Source organism: Eucalyptus grandis, chromosome 1, assembly GCF_016545825.1.
Source record: "Eucalyptus grandis isolate ANBG69807.140 chromosome 1, ASM1654582v1, whole genome shotgun sequence".
NCBI lineage: Eukaryota > Viridiplantae > Streptophyta > Magnoliopsida > Myrtales > Myrtaceae > Eucalyptus > Eucalyptus grandis.
In genome coordinates, this window is record NC_052612.1 from 38,579,718 (window position 1) to 38,593,336 (window position 13,619).

Genomic DNA, 13,619 nt, shown 5'->3' on the forward strand with positions numbered 1-13,619 from the left:
GTTGTCGCTAGAATCTTGAACACATCGAGATTCATGACACAGATCTTGTATTCCTCATTATCATAGGAAAATAAAGTCTATTGTGTTTGAACAAGGTCCCCTGGCCAACTGAGGTATCTTTTAAAGGATTTTTGTTGGATTGTGGGCATGTGAACCTGTCTTAGCTTTCAAGTCATTATTGTTTCAAATTCTCAAACTTAAATTTTTCTCAATCACTCCATGTAAGAGCACTAACAGACTGCATAAGGTTTCCTAAATTATTTCTTTATTATAAACTGTGTTGCCTTTAATTCTCTCTCTAATACGTAGGAAGGTCGATGGATTCATCACTACCTAAATCAACAAGTGTCAAGCAATTAGAATTGAGAATTGCAACAGAAGGAGATGCAAGTCTACTTTTGTTGACTCTCGTGATCGGGGCATGTTCCTGTTAGCAAAGTTTTGTGTTTGAGGTGGATTTTCGAGTCTTGTTCAATTCTTCATCTATTTAGGCATTAGAAAAATGCAATAGGATCGACTATGATAAATGAAGGCACTATTGAATTTAATTCAAGTCTTTGCTTTTGGGGCTTATGGATGAGTTGTTGCTACATCATATGATTAGTATTTGCTCGATGTTACAATCCACACAAACATACTTTATTTTGCAAGTTGGTTCTTGAATGCCTACTGGCATTCTCCAATGCAACGATATCATGTGGTAATTACTAGTATATAAGGTTCTTCTTCTGCCAAAATTAAGGGACTCGATGTGCCTATGTAGGCAAAGAGAATTGAGAAGAGTTGTTAGACTTACACATCAGTACCTAAAGGAGGGTGAATTTAATAATTATTACAGTAAACCTTGTGATCTCAAGTTAGTAAATTACCTTATCAAGAATGCCGTTGCTCTTGAGAAGTAAGTGATAAATCCTTGTAATGAAAAATAATTCTTTCGTAGGTCGGAAAAAGTGAAGAAACCTAGAGAAGTCGATTAATTAATGGAAGCAAAGCCACATTCTCACGACACTTAGAGAGTTGATATGGAATGGCTACTTTTTGCAACTTAATTCACTTCCATTCTTTAAAGTATGTTTGTTGTTCTTTTTTCCCCTTGATCTCATCCTATATCTATTTTACAAGCAACTATGTGTTCTATATATTGTGTACAAGTTGCAAAACTCAGCTATATCACTCATGCGCTCCCACCCCAGCCTTCTCAGGAAGGTAGGGAATCGAACTCCCAACTCCTCTATCCCAAGTAAGAAGAGTGACTACTGAGGAAATCCCCAATTGTTAAAAGTATGTTTATTCAATAATAATTTGTTGTTGTTAATTTTATATTGGATTTACTAGTTTAACTTCCTTTCAAGTTTTCCCCTTCTGTTGGTCACAAGAGTGATAGTAGGAGAGAAAGGATTTATTTGGTTCTTAATTAAGTCAAAGTGTCTTTGGTAACCATTATATTCCCAATAACAATATTTACTTAGAAATAATTTTTTATTCTATTCTCAAGACAAATTTTTGAGCATCTGAAGGTGTTTAATAACCATCTAAAATTTATTCTCGAAATAAAAATGCATTTGTTATGACTTTCAAAAATTTTCGTGGCTTAGAATTTCTTTCAATTTTTTAAATAATTTTATTACCTTTTTTTCTTTTTATTTTTAATTCTCTTCTTCTTCCTATAGTCGATCGTTGACCACAACGATGGTTGGTGACCAGCCAAACAAGAGCTAGTGAGGTTGTTGGCCTTGGGGAAGTCGGAGCCTCACCCAACCTTGGCGAGGGTCTAGCGAGATCGCTGACGATTGGCTAGGGGAAGAAGAAGAAGAGGAGAAAAAGAAAGAAAAGAAGAAAAAAAGTACAAAGATTTGGGCTTGATTATGGAGTTGTTTCTAGAAACATTTTTTTTTTTTTACTTCTTAATTCTGTTCCAAGAACAAATTTGTTGTTGAAACGTAGATCACATCAAGTACAATAGCCATGTGAGTAGTTCTATCGTTTTAAAATTAAGAATACAATACTTGAAACGTAGCACTTGTATCAATTTGATGTCGTTGGCATTGTTAAATATCATTCTTGACATCAGGAAGTTTTGCCCATCCAAAATGCGAGAAAAAAGAAAGTCGTCGACTGTCTGAAGCGAAATAAAAGATTAAAATTATAGTTGTAGATGAAATATACACTACTGTGTTACTAAACAGAGAGCAATTTGATTCAGCATATGCATCCAACACTTAAGTTCCTAGATATATAATCGTATCCAAAGCCATAGCCAAATTATCGTTGGTGAGATATAACTAAGTCAATGGTTATATTAGTCAACACCCCAACGGCAGCTTAAAAAATAACTTCATTGCCGCGGCCCCTGTTAGACACTGCAAAGTAACTGCGAGTTCCCAGAGCATTGCGGCATTTTCACCGCCCGTAGGTGGTTCCAATTCACGATGGTACATGAATTTGATATGTTCAATTACTTCTGTCAAATTTTTGTTGACCTGGGAGAATTACTCTTGCATCAATAATGTTGGTTTCGTTGGGTTTCATGTTAATGATTTCATCTGACATTTGTCGGCACCTTTTACATAAACTTGCTTGGCTTCGATTTCATAGCAGTTTCCATCTGGACTGACGTTTGCATTTGATGTTGGGTGGAAATTTTCATGGCGTAGATTAAATTTTTGGGGCAGTCGTTATGTATTTGCCTGATTGGATTTTCTGTGATTTCATATAGACGTTGTCTAGCGTAGCAGTTCATTAATTTTTTTCTTAAACATTTTGCAGCTATCATGAGACATCCACGGCCGGCTTGATAGCCTCCACTTCGCCGTCATCCTCCTCGGAGCTCTGCTGATCATTTGATCTCCACTCCTCCTTTTCCATAAATGGAGAGACAGAGATTGAAGGTCAGATCGGAAGATGAAGAACTCTTCTACGGGGAACGGAAATTTCAGTTGAAGCTGATTTTTATAGAAAATGCAAATGCTCCAGAATTTGGTAGGCAATTGGTGAACAGCTAGCATGGTTTTTTAGGGGGTTTCCCTTGATTGAAGGTCGTGATATAAACAATCATCTTCTTGGGTTTAATCTATGAACATACCATCGGATCCTAAATTGTTTTCATAAAAAAGTACAATTATATTATATAAATGATGGATTAAGCTTATGATAGGTGGTGTGGCTCGAGACTAAAATGCGATTCATGTGCACAAGTGCAAAACAAATTAAGTAAAAATTTTGTATCTCATACTAACAATTAAATTATCATATTTCATTGTTCAATTTAAAATCTCAGTGTGAAATTTTCAAGTATCTCATATTGCAAAAAAGTCAAAATGGAAAAATAAAAATTGTTCAAGACATGCCATTATCGATAATAAATATCTCACAATATTCTTTATTTTTTTTGTGTAAGATAATTTTCACTATGTTAATCCTTATACATGGTTAAGACACTATGTTAATCCTTATACATGGTTAAGACGAATATTGCTGATTTGGAAATTTCAAAAAGATATCGCATTGAAGGGTATAATTATAGCATATGAATAATGGATTAAGTCTCTGATCTGTGGTGTGGCTCACGATTAAAAGGCAATCCATGTGCACAAGTAAAAAACAAATTAGGTAAAATTTTTGTATCTCATACTAACAATTAAATTATCAATGTGAAATTTTTCATATTGCAAATAGTCAAAGTGGAAAAATAAAAGATATTCAAGACACGCCATTAGCGATAATATATACCTCACAATGTTTTTTTTTTTTTTTTTTGTGTAAGATTATTTTCTCAATGTGAATCATCATATGTGGTTAAAAAGGATATTGCTGATTAGGAATATTGAAAAAGATATCGCATCGGAAGGGTGTTTTTGAATTTCACTTAAAATCTAATATATACTCAAGATGTGATTGGGAAGGCTAAAAGAAGGAGACGAACTGGAAGGTGAACTAATGCCGGCGTCTATGGATTCTCCATCTCCAAAGAGGCTCCGCTCTGATCCTGAAGCCGAATCTGCAGACAAGGTAACGTTTTAGTTTTTGAGGTTGGAACTAGTCGCAAGAAGACACCCCCCCCTCTCTCTCTCTCTCTCCCTCTCTCTCCCTCTCTCTCTCTCTGTGCTCGGTAAGCCAACGTTGCATACACGTGTCTCAGATTACCATGGAGGATTTTCAGTTGAATAAGTTGGCTGATAGAGCAAAAGCCGAATCTGCCGACGAGGTAAAGTTTCGTCTTTGAGGTTGGAACTAGTCGCAAGATTACCCATAGAGGATTTTTCAGTTGAATATATTGGCCAATAGAGCAAAAGCCGTGCCTTTTCTTGTTGTTTCTGACAGGAAGTTTAGTTTTTTCTTATGTTTGTTTGTTTGAATTTTCCTGCTTCCTATTTTCCATCTTACCTTATTTCTGGATTTTTGTTTTCCTTTTGATGAAACTCAACCCAAAGGATCGGATCAGCAGTTTGCCCGAAGACGTTATCGGCTATATATTATCTCTTTTGACATTGAGAGAAGCACAAGCGACTTGTCTTCTTTCCAAAAGATGGAGACAACTGTCTACTCGTCACGTTACCAACCTTGATTACCTTGATTTCGACTGGTCTGACTTATTGAGGGGGATGAAAGCTAATCCCGAGATAGCTGAAAAGGAGAGGGCTAGATATGTGGAATGGGTGGACAATGTAGTGCACTGTCAAAGTGGAAGAGATCACACTTTACATGGATTCACGATATGCTTTGACCTGAATTTCTCATGTAAGTCTCATATTGATCGATGGATTAAGTTTGCATTGGCGAAACGAGTAAAAGTTCTCCATCTAAATTTCGAGCCTGTGTATAAGGAGGACCTGATTGATGGTTGCTTGCCATATCCATTAGGGCATGAGACAATTATGGATGCTGATGTGGGGTGTTTACAACAGTCTTCAGATCTAAGTAAAGTTGGCTTGAGCCCTTCCATACCTTGGCATGTTGGATTTAGGTATCTTGAAGAGCTCCACTTGAAACGAGTAATTGTGGATGGCAAACTCATTGAGCAACTGCTCGCCAATTCTCCGGTTCTAGAGCGATTGACTTTGGACGACGCTCGTACTTTGAATAGGCTTAGAGTTGCTGGCCAATCATTGAAGCTGAAGTACTTGTGCGTAGCATGTTGTTTTGATCTTGAATGCATTGAGATTTGTGACATGGATCTTGTGTCCTTCACTTTCGTGGGACTGTATAGTCTATTGTCTATGGACAAGCTCCCCCAGCTCCATGAGGTGTCTTTGAGTGGATGTATATCGATCTTGCGTAATGATTTGCCTCAGCTTTCAAGTCTTCCGTGTTTGCAGATTCTCGAACTTGAATTTGATTATTCGCATCCAGTAAGAGCACTGACTATTTTCTTAAGGTTTCGTAAGTTAATTCTTTTTTACAATCTTTGTTGTCTTTGATTCTCTCTCTGCTTAATTTGCAGGCTCACTTGGCTATTCCTAGTGAATTACCTAAATTGACAAGTGTCAAGCAATTGAAGCTAAGAGTTGGAGGATCTGGAGATATAAGTTTACTTCCGTTGACTATTGTGATCGAGGCATGCCCCTACTTGCGGAGTTTTGTTTTTGAGGTGGGTTTTCAAGCCTTGTTCAAGTCTTAATCTATTTAGGCATTAGACACATATAGTAGCATCGAATATGATAAACCAAGTCAATGTAAAATCCTACTTGAGTCTCTGCTTATGGGTGAGTTATTGGGTTATCATGTAATTAGTATTTGCTTGATGCGACAATCCGCGTAGAAATGTTTTCTTTCGCAAGTTCTTTCTTCCACTAGCATTTTCCAATGCACAAATATCTTGGGATGATTAATAATATAGGGCATTCTTCTTTTGCCACAGTTGACGAACCCATGGTGGAAACCAAACGAGAAGGGAAGAAAATTGGAAAGAGTTGTTGGCCCTGTCCATCAATACCTAAAGGAAGTTGAATTTTGCAATTATTATGGTCGACCTTGTGATTACGAACTGGTGAATTACCTTGTCGAGAATGCCATTGCTTTAGAGAAGTTAGTGGTGAATCCTTGTGATTTAGGTCTGGAGCCATATGATAAAGGATATTTCTCAGGTAGGATGATTAAAGTGAAGGAACCTAGAGAACGTGCTATGCAACAGCTCAAGGGAAAGTTACCTTCTAGAATTGAGCTAGTGATTACTTAACGAAATAAGAGCATCATTCACGTAGCATCCACAAAGCAATTATGGATGGCTTTGATTCTCTTCCCCTCTTTGAAGTCATTTTTTCGACTATGGATATATGTTTGTTTATTTAATTATTTGTTGCCCCTAATTTGGATTTGGCTTTGATTCTCTTCCCCTCTTTGAAGTCATTTTTTCGACTATGGATATATGTTTGTTTATTTAATTATTTGTTGCCCCTAATTTTGATTTATAAGTTATGTAATGGCTCTAGCATTTTTACGCAATGTGGGAAGGGGCAAGGCCATGAATAATGGATGTCTCTAGTTTTTGGTTTAACTTTGTCTTGTGTTTCCCCCTCTTTGTTGGTGAAAGAATGGATTTATTTAGTTGTGGTCTAGTTAGGCTGCGTTTGACAGTCAGGATAAAATTCAAGATATGATATAATTTATCTTATCTTACGTTTGGTGTTTGCTCATGATAGGATAAAGTTGGATATAAGGAGGATATAAGCCGGATAAAATTATCCCATGGGGGAGATGGGATAAAGATGGATAGTATTTATATTATTTATAATAGGAAAGTTATTTTCTCGAATAACAAACTTATTAAATTAACAAAATTAAAATTATATTTCAATATAAATAATATTTGAATTCTAATTTAAGAAATAAAAAATTATTTTTTAATTTAAATATTATTTTAATTTATATATTCAACTTTAATTCTATCTTATAATAAACATTCAATCTATGAATTATATATTTATATTTATTATATATTTGAGGTATTTTTGTATTTTAGGTATGTTAGTATAATTTACTATGATAAAATTTTATTAAAGAATGATGAAAGGGGAAAAAAGAAATAATAAAGAAAATAATTTTAAAAAGAGGAAAAATAAAATAAAAATGAATTAAGGAATAGTGTCACGAGAGATTTTTACCACATCCATTTATGAACTTTTAGGTTCATTTACAATGATATGATGTTTATATTAAAAAAAAAAAAAAAGCACATGATATAATGCGAATATATCCGACTTTAATACTGTGATTCACCAAATAGTGAATAGAATATAGAAAATCCCAGGATTTCATATCATAATCTATCAAATCATATCCTAGTTAGAAATCCGGACGACCAAATGTAATATTAGTGTCGGCAAAAGCAAATATTGTCGCTTGCACGTCACTTGTTATAAACGTTCACCTGGTCATGATGCAATGCTATGCCTCGATTGACGTGGGAACTCCCTTGGCCATTAAGATCGGCTATAGCGGTTCACAAAAGGAAACAAATGCAAGGGTGTAAATTATTGCCTATCTACATAAAGTATAGTTACGTTTGATTCGATTTTCCCAATGGGCTTTGGGTAAATGCATAGCAATTCAGCTTAAAGGGTTTTTGGAAAATGCAAATAATGTTTGGTAAACTTTGCTTTGGAAAGCAACTTGAAGTGAAAGATCATTTGGTTGAATCACATTTGAAAAGTCCTTTGGCTTATCAATATAAGCTTTTTAAATTGTAATTTGTTTAAAATTAGAAAAAGGGCAATTAATACAAGTTAAATGTAATGTATTAACAAAATTATTAATGTAAGAAAATCACATTACTTTTTTGGTTAAAAAAATCAAATTCGACAAATATAAAGATGTATTACAAAAACTTCACACATTTTAAGGTGGAAAGATGCATTGTGACAATCAATTGTAATTGCTCGATCTTACAGAAAACAATAGTAACTATTAGCAATCTCATGACCCAGTGTTGCGATTTTTTAAATCTTAATTGCAACCAACACACTAACCATGCTCCTTTAAAAGTTTTTTCCATTCTCAAGCCACAAAATCGCTCATATTTCACATCCATCTCATGGTGCATATATGCAATGTTAAAATCAATTCAAAGTTAACACAATAAACATCACTCATTAACTGCAAATAGGAATTGATGCTTAAGCAAATTGACATTTCATTGATTAACATGAACTGATTACATTAAAGGCCAATAAGCATAAATTCTGCAGCTAAAATGATCCTCCCATCTATTATGGAATCCCACAAAAGAGTCTATTGGGCAACTATTTCCTCAGCTTGGCGTGACAGAACTTGAGCCTACAACCAACACTGCAATGAAGTCCATTGTTGCCTTGGCTTCCAACTCCTGAATTGCATGAACGGCGTTAATTGAACTGGCCAAGTGAGTCCTCAGAATACCAACTGCTTCCTTGATCTTTGATTGCTACAGAACACACACATAATTAAAGGCTGGACAAAATATCACATGCTAAGTTCCTGCTACCATTAGTTACTTTGTTAAAAAACAAAGGGCAGGAAAGATTGTACAACGATCCTCGTACAAAGCTAGAGGCAAGGAATGCAGACCTACTACTCATCACAGTCAATTCATAGCATTCAAACAACTAATTCATTCACATTATTCAGTTCAATAAGCTGTTGTTTCACAGTTAGAACATAGATCACTCATCATCACTAACTGAAGTACACACTGACGGAAGCACCTCATTCTCGCTACCACACTTCACACTTACAGAGACCTCTTCTCCACTAATTGGAATTTTATGGGGGGCACACGAAAAGGAAATTCCGGGCAGCGCTGAAGAAGGAGCTGCGAGTAACCATTTATGAACCCAGAAGCACATGGAACGATAAGAGTACCCATTTCAGCAGCTAAAACGAGCGACAATCGATCAAGACGATAAGTTTACCCGCTCCAATCAATCAGAATGACAAGGTATGTTTTGATGAACCCAGGAGCACATGGAACTCTACTCAACACGGACTCAAACTCACGGTCAGCAGCCTCACTACCTTCTCTCTAGCACTCATAAAAATGGGTCTTGTTTTTTTTTTAATACAAACAGACCACGAAAAGCACAGATCTAAGTAATCGAAAGCAAAGCCACCGGATAAAGAGAGAGACTTACCTGCGGAGAGATGCGAATTGAATTTCAGCGAGAGAGCGAGCGATGGATGAGGAATTGAGCGAAAAGGGGAGGCTCGTGCAAAAAAGAGGAAGCAAAAGAACGGCAGTCGAGCGAGGGAAATGAGGACGAGCGGAGGCTCTCGCAACTGAAACGCAGTTGAGCGCTAGGCTAGGGGTAAGCATCGGTCCAGGGACCCTGGACCGGCCCAACCCTGCCGGTCTTGGTCCGATTTCCAGGGAGACTAGGTCAGTCCTTGGTCCTAGAATTCCTGGACTCTGTGCAAGTCGGTCCTCGATTCTGAGAGTTTCGGATCGATCCAAGTCGGACAACCCTAACTATATATGTATACATATATAGATATAAAGCCAGTGAGGTTACCAAACCTTGTCTTTGCCTAGTCGCTAGGAAGAACAAAAGGAAAAAAAAATGACATGATTTTTACTTATTGTTTTTGTTCCAAATCTATACCCCGACGATTAATCTATTTAGGGAAATAGAGTAATTAGCTGATAATACCAAACGTATTCTATTCTTTTTTTTTTCGGAAAAAAAAAAAAGAACAAAAAAATAGGAAGAAGTTGGAGCCTTTATCAAACATGCCCTAAATGGCTTAGGAATATGATGAATGCCCGTCTGGATGATTTGGTCCAATTATAGCAACATTTCTTACGCACTTTCAGATGCTTATAAGTTTGTCCCCATTTCTTTTGGCAGGCCTGCGGAGCACCGGTTGCCTTGGTGAATGATAATGGATTAGAGCGGAGCCTCTTTGGAGATGGAGAATCCATTGACGCCGGCATTAGTTCACCTTCCAGTTCGTCCCCTTCTTTTAGCCTTCCCGATCACATCCTGCGTCTTCAGATTTTAGGCAAAATTCCGTAACCCCCTCCAATACGATATCTTTTACAAAATTCCTAATTAGCCATATCTTTTGTAATAATGCGTAACAATTTTCTTTATCAAAATATATAACAATAAACAATGTGATTGTATTACAAAAAAAGATGTAGATTTATATATTGTGCTTTCATAAATCCTCAAAACTTAATATGACGTTTTAAATTTTAACAAAAGACCTCACTTTTCACTTTTGTTTAATCCCGAAACGAGTCGGGACGATAACAGTGCTTATGCAGCAAAACCCTTATAGACACAAGATCGGAAAGGAAATCTGAATTATGATTCCCTCTTTGGTTTTTCTTCCTCTTCGACGTTGTGCAATTTTTTGCATGGATATGTACTTTCAGGGGAAACAAAATTTGTCTTTGGACCCCATTCCTGAGTGGTTGGTCAAATTATGAATTAATCTTTATTTGCTTAAATGGAAAAAAGAAAAGAATAAGAAGAGAATATGGTGATGTCTTGCCCGGAAGGAACAATTATGGCATGATCACTATATACACAAATTAGAGCGCAATACCTTTCTCACCTTCTATTTGTTCTCTTTCTTCTTCAGTAAGTTTTTAAGTGAAGTTTTATTTATTAGATTGCCCGTCATTAGGGCAAGTTTCTACTATCTTTGAAGTTTCGAAAACATCTCATGCCAACTTCAAGACATTGCGCTAAATATCCAATCACTCTCAAATCCATTTTACGTATATCTATTTAATTCTAAATATTTCTTCTTCTTTTTTATAGTCATGAACATGAACATTTGCACGAGATTGAGAGGGGGAGAGAGCCTATTGCACGATTACTGAGTGAAAGGTTGGTCAAGGCAAAGTCGAACTCGTGCTGGACTAGGAGGCAAAAAACAATCTCCTTCTATCTCTCTCTCTCTCTCTCGCTTTCACGGCGAGCTGCTATATATATTTTTCACGGAATAGCCGGATTGCCGAGAAACCAGCCAACCCCAGGTTATCATTGCCTTCCTGTATGATATAACTCTCCTTATTAAGTTTTCCATAATCTCATCCTGAAAGAATAAAAGGCAAGATATTTCGGACGAGAAAAAACACGACGAGTCGTAGTCAAAACCAAGAAAAAAAAAACACAGTAAAAAAACCAAAAGAGAAGAAAGGTTGTCGTTTTCTAGCGATTTGCAATCGCGGGCAATGAGAGAGAGAGAGATAGAGAGAGAGAAGGGAGGGGGGTTTGGCATGGGGTTTGGTAATGTCAGAAAGAAACCAAGACCATCCACGTCACAAAAATATAACAACAACAAAATTTAATGGATGATGCATGCTGCCAGAATGATCTTTTCTTTGATGTGCTACGATGGTTTACGTGACAAAACATGTTCAAATTAGCACAATTAATCAAAGATTTGGAAATAAGATATGTGAAAAGGGGGTCTTTTCTTTCTAAAATCGTATGAATTTTCAATTGAGTTATTTTATTATAATGATGGCAACTATGTTCTAAAATGACGATCACTTGTCAGCCACCTGCTCCACTACATGAGAATGGGCAACTGACTTGAAGGAAACGTTATTTTTTTATTGCCTACCTTTTACGTTTCCTCATACTTGTTTTTAGCATGTCTAACCCAAAGTAAAATTAACTAGCTCTATTAGGGTGACTTTCATTTTTTTACTATTTTGCTTTTTTCTAAACTTTTACAACATTATCCTTTTGACTTTTATTAACTTGTACAATTACACGTGATTTTTCATAATTCTTTGAAACATAAACATTCTTTTCTTGTTTCAAGAATTTATAGAAAAACTCTAAGTAGAAACTATAAAAAGATTAATTTCTCGCAAACTATATAGGTTACAATAGTTGATCCCCAATAAATTACACTTGGCAACAAACAATTAGGTGACATAGTTACTTGTTTAGATTCGATAATTTATGCAGAGTGATAAAGTTAAAAGTATTTATGCGTATATTAATAAAGAAAAATACCTCTTGTGAATATAATTAAATAGTTTTCTGAAGCTAAATTGAGTTTTGTTTGTTAACTAATATTAAATAATTCCAGCAAAGTTGACGTTTCTGCCCACAAAGAAACGAAACGATTTATCCCCCCTTCCCCGCAGACTCACTCTTTCCTTCCCCTTTTGGGATCCTTCCCTTTTTGGGACTGCTGTGACAGCCTGAATTTTCATAATTTGTTTTCGATTAAATAAATCGGGCCTTTCATCGAAACGCTAATAGTGCTATTCTCTGAGCTGATCACTCACGAGATAACTGGACTATCTGGGGAAACAAGTAGGGAATCTAAATGCAATTGCACTTGAGAATTCGACCAAGAATCGGCGCTCAACCGTGTTGATCCGCAAGGGTCATTACGGCACCATCAGAGATCGATTAGAAATCAGAGATAGGTCGATTCGACTGAGATATGTGATCAAATTATGGATGATTCCACTTGATTGAAAAATTCTCATCGATCGGCACTAAATTGATTTTTGTCGTTTTGGTACCCGGTTCCCGTAATTGAAACCTTAAGATTTTCACGACAACTGAGAGTTGCTAATGTGTCGAAGATGTACTTTATGACTCGAGATAAATCGATCACGGGTCAATTGCACCAAAAAATTCCTAAAAGTTATCCGGTAGACTAGGTCACGCTAAAAGCGTGCCGAATTGAAAATAACCGCGAATTTGAACCCGATTTCAGAAATTGAAAGTTCTGAGGTGTCACAAGCTATTTTAGGAATGTCAACTCAGTCTCAGAAGATTTTTCGGAGATTCATAAATTTTTACGGAAAACCGTTTCGGACGTCGCGGAAATTTGGTAGAAGTTCATATTGGCTAAATTAATGGGAAATTTGACTTTCGGGTTGAGCCTTTATGTGTCGGGGATTGATAGAAAATCATTTCGGATTTTTTCTTCATTGAAATTGGACCTCAATTTGGAAAATTGAGTGAGGCATTGAAGCTAAATTAAGTGAAATTCGGAATTATGCTTGGACAGCAATTTTTGGCTTCATTTTGGATTAGTTGTGGGATTTAATTTGGTAGAAAGTAATGGGGAATAAAAGATAAGCTTGGAGGCAAAAAGTGGGGACAAGCAATTAAGGGAAAGGCTAAGATTTCAGAATTTTGGGCCCCCTTCCATTGGCTTCTCAAGCACGGTTCCTCTTCCCCATCTTCTTCTCTTCGCTCGAACTCTCTCCACAAAAGGCTTCCGCTTTCATTCTACTCCAAAGATCTTCAATTTTCGTTCTCTCTCTGTGGGTTCTTGCCGTCGACACGTTCAGCCATCAGCAGAGTCACCGAAGTCTCTCTCTCTCTCTCTCTCTTGTGCGCCAACCCCACCGAATGAAACAGCAGCCGCGCCACACGTCCTCCTCCGCAACGGTCCACTGTCCTTCAGTCAACCAAACCAGCGAGCTCCCCCGTGATTGACCGAAGCTGCCCATCTTCAGCGCTGCACGCCAGCATCCCCAGCGAAGACCACTCATCTTCGGTCTTCCTTCGTATCTTCAAATCAGTTCACCGAAGGCAGCATCAACCGGTCAACTGACCGAATACCACACGACCAGCTGCCCCGAAAATTCCCACGAGGCCAGTGGTTGATCACCCTCCGCAGCTTCTCTCTCTATTTCTCGCGGATCGTCCCCA

General features: G+C 36.9%; 1 protein-coding gene across 1 annotated transcript; it reads left to right on the plus strand.

Annotated features, from left to right (window-relative positions):
- Positions 1–4,601: 4,601 nt before the first annotated feature.
- On the plus strand, positions 4,602–6,175 carry LOC104457114. The gene is made up of 3 exons (XM_010072056.1): positions 4,602–5,348; positions 5,441–5,587; positions 5,858–6,175. The coding sequence occupies exons 1-3, from the start codon at positions 4,602–4,604 to the stop codon at positions 6,173–6,175; spliced, it is 1,212 nt and encodes a 403-aa protein (XP_010070358.1).
- Positions 6,176–13,619: the final 7,444 nt, after the last annotated feature.